The 21,664-nt window shown below is 40.9% G+C and overlaps 1 protein-coding gene across 5 annotated transcripts in view; it reads left to right on the top strand.

Annotated features, from left to right (window-relative positions):
- RABGAP1L (RAB GTPase activating protein 1 like) overlaps positions 1–21,664 on the top strand; it is a 214,774-nt gene that overhangs the window by 112,071 nt on the left and 81,039 nt on the right. For all 5 annotated transcript variants that reach the window (XM_040073100.2, XM_058421780.1, XM_058421779.1 and 2 more), the window contains 3 exons: positions 10,456–10,530; positions 13,498–13,623; positions 15,001–15,144. In XM_040073100.2, the coding sequence (XP_039929034.1) occupies positions 10,456–10,530; positions 13,498–13,623; positions 15,001–15,144 (345 nt within the window). The remainder of the gene's footprint in view (positions 1–10,455; positions 10,531–13,497; positions 13,624–15,000; positions 15,145–21,664) is intronic.

The raw sequence follows: 21,664 nt of genomic DNA, 5'->3' as shown, positions 1-21,664 counted from the left end.
TAATAGCAAGCAGAAAAAAAGTTTTCAGCCTTTGGGGTATAATGGTACATATTCCTGTTCCCCAGATAAATTCTGTGGTGATACAAACTCTTATTCAAATAATACTTTGGATGCCTGTTAAATATAGCTGCTCAGGTACTGGGATTCAGTATTGTGAGTAATTCACATTAAAAAAAAAAAAAAAAAAAAGGAACAAAATTAGGGGAGAGAGAGAACTTTGAACCAATGGTGGTGATTTCTCCCCAATCTTGGAGGGCTCCAGAGGGCTACAGGAAACAGTTCCTGTGCCAGTCTATGAAAAGAATATCAATGCAGGTAATTGTGGGCTTGTCAGTTAAGTGAAAAATGATGGAGTAATTCAGTTTTTCAAGAACGAAGTGTGAGAAGGATGTTATAATGAAGGCCTCTGAGTTTACTGCAAATAGATCATGACAAGCTAACGCAAAAAGCCAGAAGTACTGGTTTCATTGGTGAGGGTGTTTTGATTGAAATTCTGTAGCTCCTGTAGCCTAAGAACGTATAAATGCTGGATAAGTTAGAGCATGAGCAAGATACACGTTAAGGAGTTAAAGACTGGCCAGCAGGTTCCTAATCAAACACTGAATAAATGGATTTGAGTTAAAGCATTTTGAGTATCCCTTGTTTGTTCCATGTACTCTGCTAAGGCACCTGAAAGAAACCAGAAAATCCTTTCTCATGAAAATACCTTGGTGACACAAAGTGGATGATAAATATTGAGATATAAAGGATGTGGAGATAGAGGAACCTCATGTAGGAACAGTTTTACTTGAGCAACTCAGTGTTTTGCAGCTGCTGCAGTTTTTAGTTGCAGTGTCCATAATTAAAAACTATTTTACAAAAATTAAAAAAAAATCTCTTCTGCATTGGAAAGAATCTGTAAAGTTCCTTGAGGATGATGAAAGAATTTGAAACATTCTTTGAAAAGAAAAATTAATTTTCATTAAGGCATATTTCATATTTTGTTTAATAAAGAACAAATAAAGGAGCGAATCTGTCTGAACTGGAAGCAACTTAGAGGAGCTATCTGTCCAGCAGGCAGCTTCAGAGGGGCACAGATCTGACCGTCCTGGGTTGTTTCGTTTCTGTAGGACTTGTGAATAATTCTGCATGTTTTCTAAATCTGGGAGATTTCCTTGCTCCCAGGGCCTCTATTGCTCCTACAGGGAAAGTTGCTGTAGCTCTTAGTTCTCTTTTCCTGAAGGATCTTGAAACTCAGAAGTGGGGCATCCTTGACAAAGTCAGGGAACAAGGCCAGGAGGCCTGCATGGATGAACAAGGTGTGTTGGAGTCCAGGGCATTCCTTTGGCTGCCCTGGAGGGTCAGGGACCTGGACAGGGGGGGTCTGGGACCCTGGCACAGAGCCCACATGGACTGGCTTTGATCCCAGTCCATGTGAAAGGCTTCCTGCACTGTGGAAAGGATTGCAAGCCACAGGAGTGTGAAAGATTGGAGTTTAGCTTATCACAGGGTGAGAAAACAGTAGGTTTGGGTTTTTAGTATGGAAGTGAATGGGAGCAAGATGGAGGATTTGGGGCGTTGTCTATTGCTTCTTCTTTCTTCTTCCCTCACTTCATTTTCTGCAGTGACGGTGGCACAAAGTAGTTTAAGGAGATTGGGTCAAAGTAGGGATGACCTGTTTAGTATAAGTGATAGGTATTGGCAAATAATGATAAATAAAGAACACGTAGCAATTAGTATAAAAGACAGCGACAGCTCGGTGGGGAGGAGTCGCCAGATGCCTGAGCAGCTGCACAGACCTTAGCTGGGCACTGAGAAAATTATAAGATAAGTAACAATAAACAAAGAGTGCAACCTTGAAAAATCAGAACCGGAAGACTACGTCTCTTTGTTGCGTCTGGCTCAGGGCTTTGCAGAAGGTAAAAAGACTCTAAAACCACCTGAATCTCATAATAAAAACCGAGAAAGGTGCTCCTGGACAAACTCAAACACAAAGGGTGCAAAGGGTGGAAGCAAGGGCAGGTAGTCTGCTAGGAATCTAGAGAAATTGTCCAAGCAGACAGGGACCAGGTTTGGGAATCTAAAGCCCTGATAGAATTGAATCTGGCTGAGGAATGTGAAGGGTGACAAGAAGATACTCTGTCTGTGATAAAAGTAAGATTAGAGAAGATCTGGGCCCTCTCCAGAAGGGAAGGACAAACCTGCTTAACTCAGGACACGGAGAAAGCTGTGCCTCTGTTTTCACTGGCAAGTGCTCCAACATCGCTGCTAAGGCCACAGAAGGCACAGGCAGGGACAGAGGGACTGAAAAACTGCCCAGTGTAGGAGAAGATCAGGTCTGAGACGATCCAAGGAGCCTGAAGGGCCATGGAACCTGATGAGATGCCTCTCTGGATCCTGAGGGAACTGGGAGATGAAGTTGCTTGGCCACTGTCCATCATATTTGAGGTCATGGGTGTCATGTGAAGTTTCCACTGAGTGAAAATGGGGAAACATAACCTGCATTTTTTTAAAAGGCAAGAAGGGAAGGCTCCAGGGAGGCCTTAGAGCCCCTTCCAGTGTCTAAAGGGGCCCTAAAAGAGCTGGAGAGGGACTTAGGAAAAGGGCCTGGGGTGACAGGACACAGGGAATGGCTTCCAGCTGCCAGAGGGCAGGGAGAGATGGGATATTGGGAAGGAATTCTTCCCTGTGTGGGTGCTGAGGCCCTGGCACAGGGTGCCCAGGGAAGCTGTGGCTGTCCCATCCCTGCATCCCTGGAAGTGTCCAGGGCCAGGCTGGACGGGGCTTGGAGCACCCTGGGGTAGTGGAAGGTGTCCCTGCCCATGGCAGGGGTGGAACTGGATGAGCTTTAGGGTCCTTCCCAACCCAAACCATTCTGGGATTGTGTGGTCTTTGATCAGAGACCATCAAGTCGAGGGCTGCTCTTCCTGTGAAGCATTTTGTATTTACCTGGAGTTGTATGACCTCTGTCACTCGGTCACTTTCTCTTGATAGAACACGTTCTGTGTAGCAGCTGTGCAGTCGCTTTTTAATTCCCTGCTCCACACAGCTTTGTCTCATGGCAGTCTTTGTTACTGCGCTATTTTTTTGTGTTCTTTAAGCTTTGTGAATATTTTCAGCAGACTTTCTGCAGAGTGAGCTCTGCTTCACTCTCTGGGTTAGAACTGACTGTTTATTCCTACCTTTTGCTTTCTCTGCTTTAATCAATTATTTGAGTGCATAAGGGGATGTTCTATAGCAGCTCAGTTCCCCAAAATGCCTTTGGGTAGGGGTCTTGTTGAAGGGTTTATAAAAATCTTCATGATCTTAGCGACACTCTTTTATGTGCTCATTGGTTCAGAAAAGGATTTGAGAAGCATTGCTTTCTGGTAGAACAGCCATATCCTGTCTTGAACATAGAATTATTCATAAATTTTCTGATTACACTGAAGGGTTTATACCTACTTGCCAGTACTGATATCAGACACAACTGCTGGGGAGATTTCCAGGCTGTAACTTTTCCTTCATCCTTCCGTAGTTTTCTTAAATGAGAACTGTGGCTGTGACAGATGTCTGTTTGGGTCTGACTGGAACTTGAGTTTATGATTAATAAACAGTTTTCTCCAGTGTGTGGGTTTTCAAGAAACACTGTTAAAGGGTAATTAATTTGCTTATAAACTTGTTGTTCCATTGGGAATAAAAAGTTATAATCTATGTTGAAAGTAATAATGTGGCAGCTTTGTATTACTAGAATAACTTTTACCAGAGGTGCTGGGTACTTATTTCCTTCTTCTAATGTGAAAGCAAGAAGTTTGTAGAGTGGGATTATTGAATATGGGTGAGAAAGGTCTGTCCTCAAGTGGCAGGGTAAAAAGCTGAAGAGCATTTTCTTCATTCCCCACTGAAATGAGAGATGATCTGAGCTGTCAGATAAAAAGGAAAATCATTAAAAGCTCCCAGCCTCATTTGAACAGGTCTGTCCATTTTTGTTCCATCTCTTAATCTCCTCTTCAGAACATCAGGAAATCAGGAAAGATGGAAACTTTCTCTGTTGCAGAACATTTATGTGACAAAGTACCTAAAAATAAACTTCAGAACTGACAGTAGTGATAAGGCATGAAAAGAGTTTCAGTTTCTAGACTGGAGATTTCACTTGAGGACACCATTTAAGCTGGATTTTCACAGAGCAAATTTTGGGGAATCTTTGGGAAAACTGGCGCTTCTTGCATGCTCTCTGTTTAAATACTCTGCAAATTCCAGCTCTGTTTAAAGAGCTCACCTCAGTGCTACTATGCATAACTGAGTAGTGCTCAGTGCCTGCTTCCATGCTCTGTACATAGAGCTCAATGCTCCAGGGAATCAGAGCACCTGGCAGAATTAATCCTCTCCGCTCTCTGGAGTGTGTGTGCAGTGTAGAATGCAACACGAGATGTGTTTTCCCTAATTTTCTGATTAAAGTAACTCCTATTCAGCAAACAACCAGTGTGACTTTAATGGGGGAAAAGGAGCCTGGTGCAGGAAAGTTGATCAGTTGAGCATGGACTGGGAAAATAGACACAATGGTTTTCAGAAAATAGCTGAATTACTTCTCAGAGATCCAGAGCTGGTGTTAGCTGAGTCAGTATGCTGAGGCCTTGTGGAAGGATATGAATTGTTTGTATCAGGACATGTTTTGTTACTAAATACTTCTCCCTTTGTGGATCAGATTTCTATTTTTGTCGTTTTTGTAGTTTTCTTCCCCCATGCTGGTCTCACTTGCCTGAAGGTTTTAGGTGCAGGATCAGTGTGGTAGCTGGCTTGCTGTGAGGCAAACACTGTGCTTTAGTTGTTGCAGTATCTGGGTTTGGGTACCCACATTAGCAGAGAGAACAACAAACTGCTTTTTACCAATGCTAACACTGAGTGGGCTCCATTATGGGGTGTTTTAGCTTTTGTTACTGTATACTGAAATACAGAAATATCTTTGAGTTGCTCTTCTCTAACCAGCCCATGTTAAACTGTGAATGATGGGTTATGTTTCAGCAGAGCTGCTGCTTAGTGCTGGCCTGTAAGCTGAAAGTCTCATTTTCATAGGGTTTTTTTTTTTTTAATATTTTCATTACCATTTCATTGCAGCATGCCTTTTCAGATAGTCACCTCACTGTGCATGTCTTCTTACACAGTTTTCAATCCTTAGTATCTCCTTAGATTTACAAATGGGAAGTTTCCATGTTTGTCTGGTGTAACTATTTGTCCGAGAGCAGATCTCTTTCGTTCCTGCAGAAATGGATTTGCCAGTTACAGGATAAACACAATCAGTTAGGAATAATTTTTCATCTATTTTTAGTTTTTTATTTTCTTTGCTCCTGGGTTGAAAGAGCATTGCCAGTAGGTATTGTTGTCTTGCTTCATTCAAAGGATTTTTAGTGTTACCTGGTCTTCTTCTGTTTACATTTTAATAAGGGGGGCAGGAGCTGGGTGTTCCTCGGGTCCAGGGGAGTTTTCCAGATACCTCACTGTCCCATCTGGGTTGCCAGAAACTGGTGCCTTGGGAAGGCTGACCTGAAACAGAGACTGGACAGAGCCAGAGAATAAAGTAGGTATTTATTGAAAAGCCTTTAGGATCCACCTTGGGCAGGACGAGAGTCTGACCAGGGCTACACCCAAGGTGGACTAAGAATGGTCACAAAATGGACAAATGGTCACGAGGTCTCACACTTTATTAAGTTTTGGTCCATTTGCATATTGGAGTTTAATTGTCCAATTACGGCTTCAGGTTGAGAGGTCCCATCCTTCTTGTTCCTCCCTTCAGTTCACTGTTGTTTGTGCTTTTGGGCCTGGAAGTTGTCCTTGGTCTTCAGCAGGAAAAGGATTTGTTTTGTCTACGTACTCTGTGAAGGGAGCTCACCAGCATTTAATGTGAGGCTCAGGACTGCACCCCTAGGCAGCACAGAATCTGAAAACATGGAAGCTAAAACTTTAGGCACTATTTCCCCCCTTTCCAAGGCATCAGTCCTTCTCTCTGCATGTCTGCTCAGCAGCCCCAGGGCTCTGTTCTTGCCCACAGGGTTTTGCTGAGCCCGTACCAGTGGGAAGGTCGGCTCTGGAATGCTGACTGATGGGATCAGTCTCTTTGGGGGCCTGCCTGATTGAAGGTGAAGATTTCTTCATTCTCTCAGCTCTCCCAGCTCTGGCAGAGGCATATTTGTGTAACAGCCACATGCCTCTTCCTGATACTCCATAAATGAGTAACTAATGTCTAAAAATACGGTTTTCAGTTAATGCAGAGATTCCTCGTATAATGTGCTACTTACTCAATGCTGCACCCATAGGAATATTATTACTTTCAGACTATTAGTCTTATAATAAATTTAGGTCTGGGGTTTTTAATTGTACTATTACTAAAACTATTTAGGTACTGAGCATGTAATAAAATACCTTGTTGGGTGAAAAGTCTGCATCAAAGAATGGATGTTTTCCTGAGACAGTCTGAGTTCCAGACACCGTGTAAGTCTTTGAAGTCTCCTAAAGCAGATTCCAGCGCAGAGCTGTGTCTGTATTAAACACTGAGTAGCTTCCCTTGGTCATTTCACAGAGATCATAGAAGGGCATAACCTCTCCTCTTCCTCATTTAAATCTGCTGGCACTCATGGACAGAAGCTACAGAAATCCCAAACTGAGGTTTTAAATTCAGCCATCTTTCCCTTCGTCTTTACTTGGATTTTTTTCTGCCTACGGAAGATTCTGATACTGGGAGATTTTCCTCTGTAAATTATTTCGGAGAAGAGTTTCTTTATGTGTTCATAATCCAGCCCTGGCTTCTTGGTTCACTTTCCCAACGTGCAGGCGGCTCTCTGTCATGGACTTTGAGAAGACTCTGCTTCCACAGAATTCACTTTCTAATGATGATGTACTAATAACTGCATAGTAGCTCTTCTTTTCAGAATACAGATGACTGTTAAAAAGATGGCTCAATTCTGTGACATCTTCATTTAGTTAAAATGAATGAAAATAGGCTTCAAGTCAGAACCTTCATTAAATCCCACTTATGAGACAGAGAACATTTAAAATCTCAGTTAACTGGGGAATTGTAATTGGAAGTTCCTCAGGAGCTTAGGAGAATAGGAAGTTAGAAACTGTGACATGTCACAGGTTGTCATGGGAAAAAATCCCATCCTCTTGGAATTATAAAGTTACAATGACTGCAGTGGAAATAGGGGATTTTGCCTTGTTTTTATATTTCATGTGGAAAATGAAAGTTTCTTAAAAGCATAAATCTTAAATAGTTAATCTTAGACTGTTAGTTAATGATATGATGTTATGGTGGTATCTGTAGGCAGCATCCTAATTTTTGAGGTTATTCTGGTTAATCACATCATACTTCAGCACTATCAAACCCTACAGGTTGCTTAAAAACAAAACAGTATAATTGGAAATGTGATGTGCATTAAGATTCCAAAGTCTCTTTGCACTGGGTGGATGCAATGAAATCATGCAGATTTTAGAGACTTCATTAAAAACTAAACCTTTAGTTGTCCGGACTATGATGGTTTGAATTAAGAGCAGAATCTTTGTTTGATTTAATTCTGATGCAGAACTGAAGTTTGTGTCCAAGTATCCAATGACAGCTGCTGGTCAAGATCAGATTTGGGGAAAAGACCTGGTGGAAATGAATTTCAAAAAAATTAATTTTCAGAAAATTCTCGGAAAAGTGGAAAAAGTGGATCAAGCAAATTTTTTTTTAATGGTTTTTCGTTGTTTCGAAGGCATTTTAATAATTACATCTTTTTACTGGGGTCCTTGGACATTTTTTCTCCTATATAGGCAGCATCCACTAATTATTTTCATGTTTTTTATTTAAACCAAATTATCCAGTGCTTGCTGATTTTTAGTTCTGTGGATCAACCTTTTTAAGAAAAGTTTCAAATTTTTCATCTCTTCTGTTTTCATCAGTAAATTAGTGGTTTACCACTTGACTTTTCCCCTCAAGCTTTTTGGGTGAATACCATCTGTTCTTAATAAATTTTCAGTAATTTTATTCCCTTTAACTTATGATTTCTTCTGATATTCAGTTGGACACAGGTCCTTCAACACATCCCCTGTTAGAAATGGTTCCAGCAGATTGACAAACGCTTTGATGCTTCTGTAATGGAACAAACACAAGGAAAGTTCATGGGGATTTTCTGCTGGAGATTAAATACAGCTTTCTCACATTGACCATGTATTTTCCAAGCAGAGACTTTGCCTTCCTGCTCTGAATGTGTTTGAAATGGATTTATTACAAGCTCAAATGTGTTTAGGAAGTTGATGATGAGAAACTTTGCTGTTCTTCCTTCATATTTTTGTATTGAACTGCAGAGTGAGAATTTTTTTTGTGCCCTCCTCGTTTTCCCTCTTTTGATGTAACTTCAGCTTTTTTCAGAATCTCGTAAGAAATACGTTTTTATTTCTTACAGCCTTCTATACCTTTCAATCTATGTCAGTTTTGGAAGCAGTTTGTTTTCTCTAGTGTGTTGGTTTCTCAATACTTATTTTAAAATAACTCGTTTGGATTAATTTATTGCTATTTTCAGCAAATTAGTCACTATAGTGCTTCTCACAACAGAGAACCCCCAGGCACTGATAATTTGATGTTCATTTTTCAGCCTAGATTTTTTTTAAAGTAAATTAGAAGTGCTTTTATATAGTATGAAGAAATCATAAATCAAATTTCTCATTTCTAATTCTGCACATCTGTTTCTAGGTGGAGCTGGTTTATCAAAAACAGGAATAATGCATAATTTAGGAAAGCTACAGAGACAAGATATTAGGCATCTATAAACTGATAGATCTGGGGAACAAATAGATAAAGACTCCTGATGGTGATTAACCAGTGGATAGTTCTAGTTAGTCATATAAAATATTAATTTAAGAGTCTAAAGTAATTTATATTAATTTAGTACTTAGTAGCTGATTAACTTCTATATAGAGAGCATCTTTCTTTTTTTTTTTTTTCCCAATTGAATTTTGTATCTGCCATTGTACACTCCTCAGGTTAGTTTTTATACTTGACTTCTGTGACCAGAGCTGTTTTAAACTGGTAAGCGGATTGTAATGGTTCATTAAACATTTTTCAGTGATTTCTGCTGGATTCTTGAATTTTCTTGTCCACTGAAACTGAGCAGTGGGCTGGGCTTATTTTCACTCGCTCCTCACTAATCCCATGGAGCAGTTTTCAAAGGAGTGGTGAGCAGCACGGACGAAGGGCACAGAGCTGCATGTGCTGGGTCAGCTTTTCCCAGAGGAAATGGACGGCTCAGTAGTTCAGGAACAGTGACCTTTGAAGGGATGCTGAGGCTGCCCTTACACAAATCCTGTCTTCTGGAGTCATTTCAGCCTTCCTCACAGGTACTGCATCCTCCCCATCAGATGGAAAAGGGGATCTGATCCTTGTGGCCCTGCCCTGTGCTGTGCTTTGCCCTGGCTGGAGCCTCAGGACCTTGCTTATTCTCTCAGGACGTCTCTCCCTCCGATGTCAGTCCTGCTGCTGCTGCTTGGACTTTCTCAGGTTTCCACAAATTCTTAACTTCCTCTGACAGCTCTTTAAAAATGGCATCTTTCTCCTCATTTTGGGAAAGTAAAGGGGAAGGAAAGGTTAGTTATTTCAGTTTGGGGATTTTTTAAGAGTGAGAAAAAGCATGTCTGTCATACCGTCAGGAAATGAGTCTTGTTCATCCTTCAGCATAACGAGGCCATGGGAAAACTGTTTCTGATGAAATCTTCAGGTTAGAGTAGCTCTCAGCAGTTTTCTAACCTAAGGTCCTGTACTTGCATAGTGTCAGAACTTGTTTTTCCAAAAACAAACATTCACTTTCCCCACAGCACAAACTACCCCCGTTTTCATGTTTTATTTATTGCATTGGTAAAGTTCCATCATTACTCACCTGAGCTGAATTAGCCTTGATTTAGGTGAAGGGAAATTGCACCCGTCTCTTTTCAGGCTGATTGAAAAATAGAAATAATTACAACATCCGTGGAGGGCTGAGAGTGACCTGTGGATGTTTTTAGAAAAGCCCTGAAAGCACAGGAGCGCTTATAGAGTTATCTCCTGTATTATTTTAGGCTGAGTAGTGTTACATAGAGAATCATGGAATGGCTTTGACTGGAAGAGAACCTTAAAGTTCATCCCATTGTACCCCCTGCCATGGCAGGGACACCTCCCACTGTCCCAGGCTGCTCCAGCCCCATCCAGCCTGGCCTTGGGCACTGCCAGGGATCCAGGGGCAGCCACAGCTGCTCTGGGCACCCTGTGCCAGGCCTGCCCAGCCTCCCAGGGAGGAATTTTTTCCCAGTATCCCATCTCACCCCACCTCTGTCCATGGGAAGCCACTTGTGCTGTCACTCCAGCTCCTGATGGAATGTGTCCCTTCTGCCTCCTTCAGACACTGGAAGGAAGTGTCCTGAGTAGTTCACTGATGAGAACACGCTTTGGTGATGCCTGGATGCATTTTAAATCAGCTTGACTTTTCTTTTTTCTAGGCCTATTCTGTCTATGATGAAGACATCGGCTATTGCCAGGGACAGTCCTTCCTTGCAGCTGTGCTTCTACTTCATGTGAGTTCATTGCAAAATGAAAGCTTTGATATTTGAAACCAGCTGTAAAATCAGCAGTACCGCAGCCATGCTGTTTGACAGATATTTACTGTTACTTATTTGTCTCTAATAATTTTCCTCTTGTTGCTTTCTGGCTGTAGAGATTAATGGCTTCTATCTATATGAATGTAGATTTCCTTTATCTGGGAGAAATCTATTAAATTCTCAAGTACTTCTGTGTCAAAACCTAAAACTAATTTGTTACATATTAATTTTTTCTTTTAATTTAGTTGTCACCTAAGTGAGCTCCTTTTGTGTTTATGGGGAATTTAACTCCAGGAGACATTCTCAGAGCAGCTCATCAAAACAAGTAGTCTCACGAATTTTTTGAGAGATTTTTTTCTCCTAGGGACATTTAATAATATCCTGTGAAGGAAAGTTGATTTTTAACCTTGATATTTTAGCTTGTAATCAAAAAATGCACAAACTTTGATCTGTTGCTTCTTTTATAAACACATGGGTATATGTCCGGAGATAAATAAAGACACAGTTTTTATAGGTGCTTCACACCTGATGTCTCAGTGGAAAAGCAGCAGATTCAATTTATTGAATTGGGTATTTATTGAGATAAAGTCTATCTGAATAAGCCACCCCAAAGCTCAACCACAGTTCTTACTTAAACTCTTGCCTGCTTTTTCTCTCAGGTTTTAATTAGTAAATTATCAGTCAGGGTTGAAATACCTTTTGAAGCGTGGGTTTGAGACAGCTGCTGGTGTTATGTCCATGTTTCAGCGGTTCCGTGTATGTTACACAAGCACTTCCTAAGGCATTTGGAACTCAAATTCAGATTAATTTAAGCTGTAATTCCTAGTGGGAGCTGTGATTCCTTGAAGGCTTGAGAAACATGATACATGGCGACAGTGTTGCAGAGAAGCTTTAGATCCTTTACCATTAAACCTGAATGAGCCCTGTTATTGCAGTCTAATATATACTGTAAAACAGCTTATCTAACAGTTATTTTGCAATTGATTTTGAAGTTCTGCTGGGGAAATGAGCCATTTTCAATACCAGAGTTGTTTAGAAATGTGTGGGTGTCACATTCTTAACACTTCACTAATAGCTCAGCTCCTCTACCTTAGTTCTGTACTGTCATTCCTACAAAGAATCAACTGTGGTTTTAGTGTTTCTGGAGCTGGAAGAAGTTGCCCTGTACACAGGGAATACTAAGTGGAAATTACACTCATTTTGATACACATTTTATAACATCTGGGTACATCAGAGGATACTACAGTGAAAAGCTTAGAGAAAGGGGGAAGCAAGGAGTCTCAATGAGCCCATGGGACTGGGGAGCTTCCTAAAATGCCCTCAAACTCTTGTTTTTCCTCAAATTCTCCAAACAGTCAGGCACTCTGAACACTTGGAGGACCCTCTCTAACTATTCTACCTTTGCATGGATTTCTGGACCCCTTCCTTTCCCTTTTTTTCCTGGGGCAGGTTATCCTTTCTCTTCAGTGTTTCAGGGATGGTTGGGTTGTTTGAACCTCCATCCTCCGTTTTTGTGATTTTGCTTCTTTGGTGAAATTCTCATCAAGGGTATGCAGGTGTCTACCTAACCACAGGGAAACAGTGTTGCCAGCTCTTATAAGAGTACTATGATGTTCACAGTATTTGACTTTTTTTCTTGTCTATTTTTCAGAGTCATTGTGGGGAAAAACCTCCACCTAAAATTTCACTTAAAAAAATTACAAATCTCTGGCTTTTCTGATTTCAGAGAAAAGACAGCAAAGGGCAGATACCAAAATACTAAAAATCAGAATGGCAAGGCCCAAAATTTGTGTTCTGTTTAAATATTAATTTTAAAAAAGTATTAAAAAACCCTAGTTAAAAACCCCTTTCCTTTATGGTGTCTGAAAACGAAAATGAAACTGCCCATGGTGAGAGGCACTAATCATGGGCTGAGCATAAGATGAAACCCTGAAGGGAAATACCAAGAGCCTAAAATTCTCTTTGAAGAAAATGCTGAGCTTTTATCTGTAGCTGATACTTGATAAAAAGCTGGCAGCAGGCCAAATGAGTGAGTACGCTGAAAGGTCAAGAGTTGTTCTGGGTTCTCAGTAATTGTTTTCATTTGTTACAATCTGGTGCTTCCAAAAGAAAGCACACTTCTAAGGTGATGAAAAGGTTGATATGGGTTCTGTTGTTGCCTGTCATTACTGTGTTACCTGAAGGTGCACAGGAGGATGATGTGGAGGTTTTGTGACAAGGGCTTCCCACCAATTCAGCACTCAGTGGGCTCAAGCCAACAAACAGAACTCTAGAGTGGCTCAGACATCTTGTGTTGGTACCACCTTCCAAAGCACTGGTGGATGAGAAATTGTGATCAGAATGAAACAGAGATTGTGGATGTAGGGCATCTGAAAAAGTCAGCATGTTAATAGATGGGATTGTGGGAAACCTGACTTCAGAGTTTGATGTCCTGGGGTTTGGATGAAAGTGGATGAGCACTGTTCTCACTAGAGGTTGGTTGTACCTTAGTCCTCCTGAATGTCTCCCATTTAACCAAGTATCTCTCAGTAGATACCACTGTTATGAGTTGTTGCTTTTTAATTTTGTTTTTATTCTTTTTTATTATTATTTGAAATTTGGTTTTATGTGCCTGAGAGTTGTATACTGGTTGTTCTCATACCTTTTTGACAGAAAGAGTGCTGCTGACAGTTGTGCTGCTGTAGGGATGTAGACATACATGAACCTGTGATGTGATCCCAAATTTCTTCAAGGAAGTGCCAAATCCAGGTGCTCATCAAGGAGAATGGTCCCACTGACATTTTAGTTGGTTAATTCGGCATTCACAGTACTTGGTTGAAAATTTTAACACAACCCCGGTTCTGAATTCATTGTGCATAAGCTGTTACAGTGTGTGTGTGTCTGTAAGGCATGTCCAGCCTTAGCTCCATTATTAACCTTATTTTTGTGCATTTTTCCAAACAGATGCCAGAGGAGCAGGCATTCTGTGTATTTGTGAAAATAATGTATGACTATGGCTTGAGGGACCTCTACAGAAATAACTTTGAAGATCTCCATTGCAAATTTTTCCAGCTGGAGAAGTTGATGCAGGTGGGGCCAGAGTAACAAATTCTCCTTCAATTTGTTTCATAAATGGAAATACTGGCGTGAAGAAGGGATCAGTGCTTTGCTTCCAAAAGCTATTGGACAGTAAAACCTCCTTTCCTTTTAGAGATGGACTAAAGCAAAACAGGGAAGTTTAATAGCTGAATTCGAACATCATGAGTCAGATTTGTTTCTAGTTTCTTTTGTCTGTGATACACCATTTCTGCAGCTAATCTTCATATCCAGGCAGAGCAGGTATTTGGCTTTCCCCTTCCCCCTCTTTGCTTGCTCCCTCCCTGTTTCTGATGTTGTTTAGAGAGCATGTCTCTGTGCTACTGAGGCCGGTGGATCCCTTGGACTGCCTCCATCAGTGTCCTACTTCCCATGAATTATGTGGATGTTAAGAGGTCAGGCAAATCAGGACATCCTGATGCTTATGAAATCCCAATTTCGTAAGGCAGGTTTTACTGTCTCTTCCAAGACTCTGCTCTTTTTTCAGATGGAATTATTTCATCGAGCAGTTTAGCATAACTGAAGGGCTGCAAATCTTATACATTGTTCTTCTGACTAATAAGGAATTGCTGATAGTTCCTTAAGCCCTGCCCTTCTGTTGGCACTGTGAAAAGCTGCTTGCTGAAGTCAGTTCTCACAGATAACCACAGGTACCTCTGTGAGATATACTGAAACAAAACAGAACACACTATTGTTAATTTAATGGTATTTTTTCAGATGCAAAATTGGCCATATGTCATACTTGATGGAGTGGAATTGCATACTAATTAATGGGATACTTCAGCATATGGTCTTCTCAGTATTTACTTAGGTCCACAAAGATTTTTGTTAAGAGACAAAACAGATTTTATTAACAAATATACTTTATTAAATGACTGTCTCATCACAGTTCAGTAGGATTTTCTGTTACTTTGTGTTGCTTGTATGTGCTCCTAGTTACAGAAATGGTCTGATGCACTTGTGTGCTCTGTTGCTTTCAAGCTCTGCAAAGTGATCTGGCTCCAGTAGCCATTGGTTTTTGTGGCAGAAGCATTTATAGCAAGACACAGCAAAGTAATGACTTAAAAATCTACATCATGACAGATTTTACAACTGCTCTGCCTTTCAACTGTGGAGGATTCTGTAATTTCTCAGTACAGTCTCAGTATGTTCTTCGATACTGTGATAGAATCCACTGTGGGTATCTTACTAGAAACTGTAATCATGGGCACTGAAATTTATCAAGAAACATCTTCATTGCTCAGAAGAAGCCAGGCTTTCATTTTGTTGTGTTTTATGGTATTTAGCAACCCTGGTCCTTACTGGAAGTATGGATGAAGAGCTCAAATTAATGAGTAATACTGAAACATTTATTTCCTTCCTTTATTCCAGGAGCAGTTACCAGACTTGCACAGCCATTTCTCAGACCTCAATTTGGAAGCTCACATGTATGCATCCCAGTGGTTCCTCACTCTTTTTACTGCCAAGTTTCCACTCTGCATGGTCTTCCACATCATTGACTTACTACTTTGTGAGGTAAAAAAAATCAAATCAGAAATTCTCCACTCCATCAATGTTTCTTCTTGTTTTATTTCATTTTGTTTAAGTCCTTTCCTGCTTAATTATAAAATGTATATAACTAAGTTATGTAGAAACCGTGGTTATATGGAACAGAAGATGTTCAGTGTAACACTGGCTTGGTTTTAAAATTAGAACTGCAGATTGCCTCATTTTTTGCGGAGGGGTTTAATTAAGAACATCCAGTGCACAAACCTGTTTTTCATTTAATTTGTTGAATGATCACTCAGAGTTGGGAATTGTAATTTCTTGAAGACGCTTAGGAAGGAAAGCTCTCCAAGTGGCGTGATTCAGAGTGCCCACAGACAGAAATGGTGCTGCATGCTGCCGTGGTGGCCTGCTATTAAACAAAGAGTGAGAAGGGCCAAGCACACAACTGAAGGAAGCTCCTTCCTTTTGGTTTTTTTCCCTTCTATTCCAACTAGGAGCACTCTACTCCAGATACAAAATGGTGTGTGCGTGCTGTAGATATATCGACGCTTTCTTCTACAAGCCAGTCAGAATAGGTTGGTAATCTAGAATATTTATTTTGGTAAAATACCTATCCTTCCTTTGGTAAATGGGAAGTCAGAGCATCCGTGGCGTTACACCTGCTTTTAAACCTGTCACCGATTTCCTCTCCAATTTCAAAGGGTCACAAACATGAAAATAAATAGATAGATAAAATATCTATCTATAAAATTAGGTGAGATAAAGTTTGATAGTTTTAAACGGTGAAGACTTCATGAGTATGAACCACTGTTGACTTTAGTTCGTTTTTTAATTTTTATTGTGAAGTATTTTCTCTGAGAATCCTCAGGCTTGCTGCACGTGCCTTAGCAGGATTCAGCTCTTGAGACTATTTCTTGCTCTGCACATTAGTGCCCAATTATCTAAGCAGGGTAGGGTAATATTGGCCATGTTTATCTCAGTGTGTCCGAAGCAATTAAGGTGGGAAAGAAGGTAGAAATCCAAGGAGAAAGCAAGAGAGTGCGACATTAGAACATGTTCGGGAAAGGGAAACTTGTTGGTGTTTGTGGAGGATAATCACACACAGCTAAAGGAGTCTCCTTTACTACAGCTGAAAATAAACCAGAAAGAGTAAGGAAATTTATTTCAAGTGAGAAGATCCATGCAGACATCTTGAGGAAGAGTGGGGCAGTGTGGAGACATCGTCCTGGGGCACCACTGTGGGCTATCCGAAAAATGCTCCTGAGATCCAGGAGTCAGCCATTCTCAAGTAACAGGCAGTTCTGAGAATTTGTGTGAGGGGCATAGATTAAAGTTATATTAAAATAAAAATCTGTTTGTCCCTCTTTGTAGACAGCAAGTCAGTTCTGTAGGCGTATGGCCACAGGCAGAAGCAGGAAGAAGCCGTTACTTGACAGAGGACTGAGGCTGTGCGTTCAGTCAGCCTCTGGAAGGAGTTATGGGGGAAATCAAAACATAATTTTTTTCTGCATTAAATTGTTCCTTACTTTATCTCTGAACAACCAGCATGATGCTAATTCTGGCAAATGGAAGGAGGAAACACTGTGACAGCTGCTTACACTGAAACATATTCTGCAGAAAACATCCCCAGAGAAGCAAGAAGCCTTTGAAGTGAATTGTCTAAAGTTCTCACAAACAAGCTTCCAGCCTTTTCCTTAATTTGTTATAGACACAGATGAATTTTAAATACCCTTCAAGTTCCTGACTTGTGCTTTCTCCACATCCTTGTCCTGTCTGTGGTTACAAAACGTTCACATTCTTTGCAACTCTTACAGGAAAGAAAAAAATTAAGGGAAGAAAACCATTTAAAATCATTGCTGAATGCATCCTGCCAACTAATAATTTTAAGGGAGCCTCTCTGGTTGCCTTGAAAATATTTGAATTATGGGTGAACAATTTGTGTCTTGGGATAGCTGATCTCTAGAGGCACCTTCCAGCCCCAACCATTCAGTGATTCCATGTCAAGCAAGAGGTTTTGTATTGGCTTGGGTTTTTGATTGTGGCTGGAAGAGTGAAATCAGTCCTTACAGATACTCAACTTTCAATCCAGAGAGGAAAAAGACCTGTTGGAAGTGCTGCAATTTCCCAGCTAACCAGAGAGGCACATTCCCTTCCCCTGCCTGCACAGCAGTGGCACAAGCTGAGGATGGAACTCCTGGGCAGAATATGGAAAAGGAGTTAGTCATGGTGGGAATTAAGTTTTATGGAGAAATTTTTAAAATCCCATCAGAGCGAGTGTCAGTACAGTCAAGGTCTTCTCATCATTCTCACGTGAAATATTGCTTCAGAGCAGTTTTATGTAAATTCGTGCAAATCTGGGGTTTGCCATGGCTTCTGTGTGACTCAGTTGTTTTGTTCTGTTGTCTTCTTAGCATCCTGTATTTTTTTTATTTATTAGTTGTCACCAGGCCATTGAAAATATGAATAAACCCTCCAAATTACTTCAATTTCCAGGGGTCTTAGAATATTGCCTGAGTAGTTCTGGGGCAGAATCTGTCACCCATCCCCATGTAGAAACAAAATATTTTGGAATTCTTTTTCTTCCCTGTGACAGAATCTTGAAGAGAATTTTGGGCTTCCAGGCAGGTACACCACCACAGTGCCATGGTACCTCTTAAAAGGCTCAGCTGCTTGTAATAAAAACACAAACCTATTGATCCAGGTGAAAGTTTTAATGTGATTACAGCAAACTGTGTGGCTTGGAGCCTGGAAGCGTTCCTTTGAGCTGCCTGTCGCAGCTGCTTCATTTGTCTTTTCCCTTTTGCTATTTCTGTTTGCATTGAAGAACATTTTTGTTGAGGAAACACAGAGTTGTATTTGGACTTGTCAGTCTTATCTGTCAGTATGACACGGTGTTATTGAACACTTCAGAAGCCTGCTCTGTTTTGCTGTCTCTTTTTGTTCTCTTTTAAATTATTTATTTAAAGTCCTGCTCAGAAATAGCAATTCATCTAGGTAAAGCTCTTGTCACTCAGAGCTGTCCCCAGTGCAACAGCTGCACCTCGGCTGTGCTACGGAATAGCAAACAGTTGACATTTCTCTTCATTCTGCATTTCAAGTGATTCGATTAAAAATGAAAATATTTGTTCTAAAAACACTAAGTAAATGACCTTCAGTAGGCATTTAGAAGAGAAAAACAACCCAAATCAGTTGGCATATAATCCATAAGCGTTTTTAAAATTGTCATGGTTTTTTTTCTGCTTAAAAAAAAAAATTCTTTAACCTTTTGTGACAGGTACAGTACTGCCAGAACTAAAGGAGGTGCAGAGCTCAAGCTGTCATTCCATTATTAGCAGAAAATTTTGAAACACTCTAGGTAACCTTTTAGGTTGAGCTGGCTATTTTTGTGTTCACTTTTTGGGGGATATAAAATACTTCTGGATAATACTTCTCTCCTTCTAGGGAACATGCAAAAACCTCTCCTGCACGCTGCCCTTCCTGGGCTGGCACAGATAGTTGTTTATTGTAGTGCCATAATGCTTCATTTGATTCTGTAATTTGACTACTAAATGAACAGCTCGACTCCTGAGCTGCCATTCTGACTGCATCAGTACTGGATGCAAAGGGATGCAGCTGATTTTCCGTATTGAATATGAAATGATTTAATGTTTACTAACATAGCTAAGAGCAGAGAAGGGAAAGTGCCTTTCACAGGAACCCACAGCACAGTGCAGGGAGGGGGAATTGAAGGCTAGGATACCATCACTCCTTGGCCTCCTTTATTTATCAACTGTTGCTTTCAGAATATTGCATAAAACATTTTTTAGAATGGATTTTGAGAGATTGTCCGTTATAATGAAGGCTGATGGGCATCTCTAAACATCTTCTAAACTGTGAGCACCGCAGTGCTGCTAAGCGAGCGCTTCCCCATAGTTCACACGTGGCACCGCGTCGCGGAGATGCGGTTCCTGGGAGCACTGGGAATGAACACTGCACATGAGAGCAGCATTACAAGTACTGATGCTGAGGATTGGATTTGTGTCTCGTGTGTGTCTTGCTGGGGATGGATGTGCCAGGAAACGCCGTATGGTACCGCTCAGCGCTGGCCGGCACCGCGCCGCCGCCGACGGAGGAGGAGGGACCGTGAGAGCCGGCTATTTTTTATCTGTCGCTGTCAGATACTTCTGTGATGCCTTCAGCAGAGTTGAGAAGGAACAGATTAACATTTCAATTTATTAAACTTCCTCAGGAATCGAGACAAGAACAAGCCCACTTCCTCTGTAAATCTGTGCTGAGATGAAATGTGAATTAAATAAAAGATTGTGCACGGCTGTTTATCTTTTGTGGATCTATAGGGAAAGAAAAATTGAACTTTTTGGACTTACTTTTATTGCCATGTTGCCTACATTTGTTAACCCTTCCAGTTATGAATATTTTAGGAAATCTTACGAAACAGGAGAATGGACTTGCTAGAAATAAAATCTCTTATAGTAACAGCATATTACAAGCTTAAAATCTAGGTAGGCATAGATCTGCTGGAGCTGTCTGCGTTATTTCAGTATTATTTACCAGAGTGAAGTCAAGGTCATACATGTTAGCTGGAAAAGGCCAGGAGCCGTCTGTTTGTTTTCCTTTTAGGAATACTAGCAAATAAATTTGGCATTTAGGCTGTGTCTTTCCTCCTGCCCAATCCCTTTGCATCAGGCCTGCTGGAGAGCTGAGTCTTGCTGATGTCCTTATCAGCCACTCTATTTCATGTAAAGAGACTGGAAAGGATTTCTTTCCCAGACTGCCATAATTAGTTTTTAATGAATTTAGAAGAAGGAGAATAGGTTTTCTCAGACTCCAGGTGGATGACTAGAATTTGAATGTGGATGTCCAGTGGTAATGGAGAAATGCTGATTTGCTGCATTCAAGGATCTGTTGACACGTCAGCTATCATGATCTTTTTTGTTGCAGAAGTGGGAGGTCTGCAGTAGAGATAACCTCAGGTTTACTAAAGCCAGATGTTTGGCTTTCATGTAGTTAGACGAGTTATTTAAATCCAAAGGAAAAGTAATTTTAGCCTAATTCATCTGATGATCTACAGCTGGAATCTACTGTGGGGGCTTTTCAGCTCTAGAATAGAAATTAACATAAAAAGAAGGAAAGAAGGGTGTAGGATTTGATTGTGTGTGTGCTGCATGAAGAACTTCTTAAAGCTTTTGGATGTGTGTGTTTAAAACATTCAGATTATAAAGATAAGCAATTTAAAGTTCTTTTCAAAGTGCATATTTTACAATGTAAAATTCAGTCAACAGCAGAAGTGCTGGAGGTGTGTAATACCGCGTTCTGTATTGCTGTGGGGACAGGGGACACAAAACATTCTAACAGAATTTATAATAATTCAGGCTTGGACTAAGGAGAAAAGTGTTTTAATAGAGACATTAATTAAACCTCATTTTTAATCTGAGAGGTTCTAGGAGAGGGTTTAGCATAACCCTTGACTTAGGGTTGTCCAGGTGTTCCTGTGAGCATCCATAATTTATGTATCTTCCAGTCATGGCTGCTGCTTGTTTATCCCCAAAATAAAAAGGCTGATGATAAATGCTCAGCGTGAGCAAAGGAAGAACAGTCTCACAACAGTCTGCAGTCCAAGATAACTCATGAGAACAGAAGGTACCTTTTGGGTGATGTTGGTAAACTTTGTGGTCCTAAAGGCTGCTTCTGTTTCAGAAAACGTTCTAAGATGTAGGTGAAAAAGGAACCAAGGATGAGTGTCAGGTTTGAATGACCTCATTTGGGCCTCAGAGGGGTGACACATCTAAGGCCACGTGCACACTGTCTCTGAATTACTTTCCCAAAACATTGCTCATGAAATACTTTGGCCACCTGGTAGCTGATGTTCACTTGGTTGTTTTTTCTAGGAATACAGTAAATTTCCATAATGCTTACTTAACACTAGTGCCATCTGCTGTACTGGAATAGCAGCATATCCTAAACAGACTTGGCAGGCTTCAAAAACACTTTGGAAACAACTGAAGGAAGGTATCATAAATGGGAGAGGGATATTCTGTGAGCAAATCCAGGAAGCTGAGGTAATTTGGGAAATGTTTTTAAAGAAGAGGGTAGTGCAGTCTGCCTGTGCCGAAACACTTTCCATTGCTTAGTGCTTGGAATCTGAGGCTGGTACGAATTTTCTAAATACGTAAAATCAAAATGTGAACTTTGCACTTGACTCCTCGTTTGAAAGGGAGGACCAGTGTCACCGTTCAGAGGGATGAGGGCCAGGGCTGTGTTGTGGCAGGGAAAGGGAGGGGATGAGGAACAGCACCGGGGAGAAGATCAGAGGGAGGGCAGGGGGGCAGATGTTGATTTAGTGTGGGCAGGTATTTTTCTTTGTGGTGTGTGAGCACAGGTAGAGGGGAAGCGAGGCACAGCTCTGTCAAGAGATGTTCTGAGCCCCTCACCTTGTCTGCTCTCCTGAAGACTGGGATCTGGAGGGTTCCTTCTCCTCTGAGCACATCTAACAGCCATTGCCTGTTTCTATACCAGAGCTGGAGGTCCTGTCTCACCTAAAGAGATGAGA

Source organism: Hirundo rustica, chromosome 9 (assembly GCF_015227805.2).
Source record: "Hirundo rustica isolate bHirRus1 chromosome 9, bHirRus1.pri.v3, whole genome shotgun sequence".
In the NCBI taxonomy this organism is placed as follows: domain Eukaryota; kingdom Metazoa; phylum Chordata; class Aves; order Passeriformes; family Hirundinidae; genus Hirundo; species Hirundo rustica.
The sequence above is the reverse complement of the archived record's forward strand: the minus strand, read 5'-3'. Positions and strand labels throughout refer to the sequence as shown.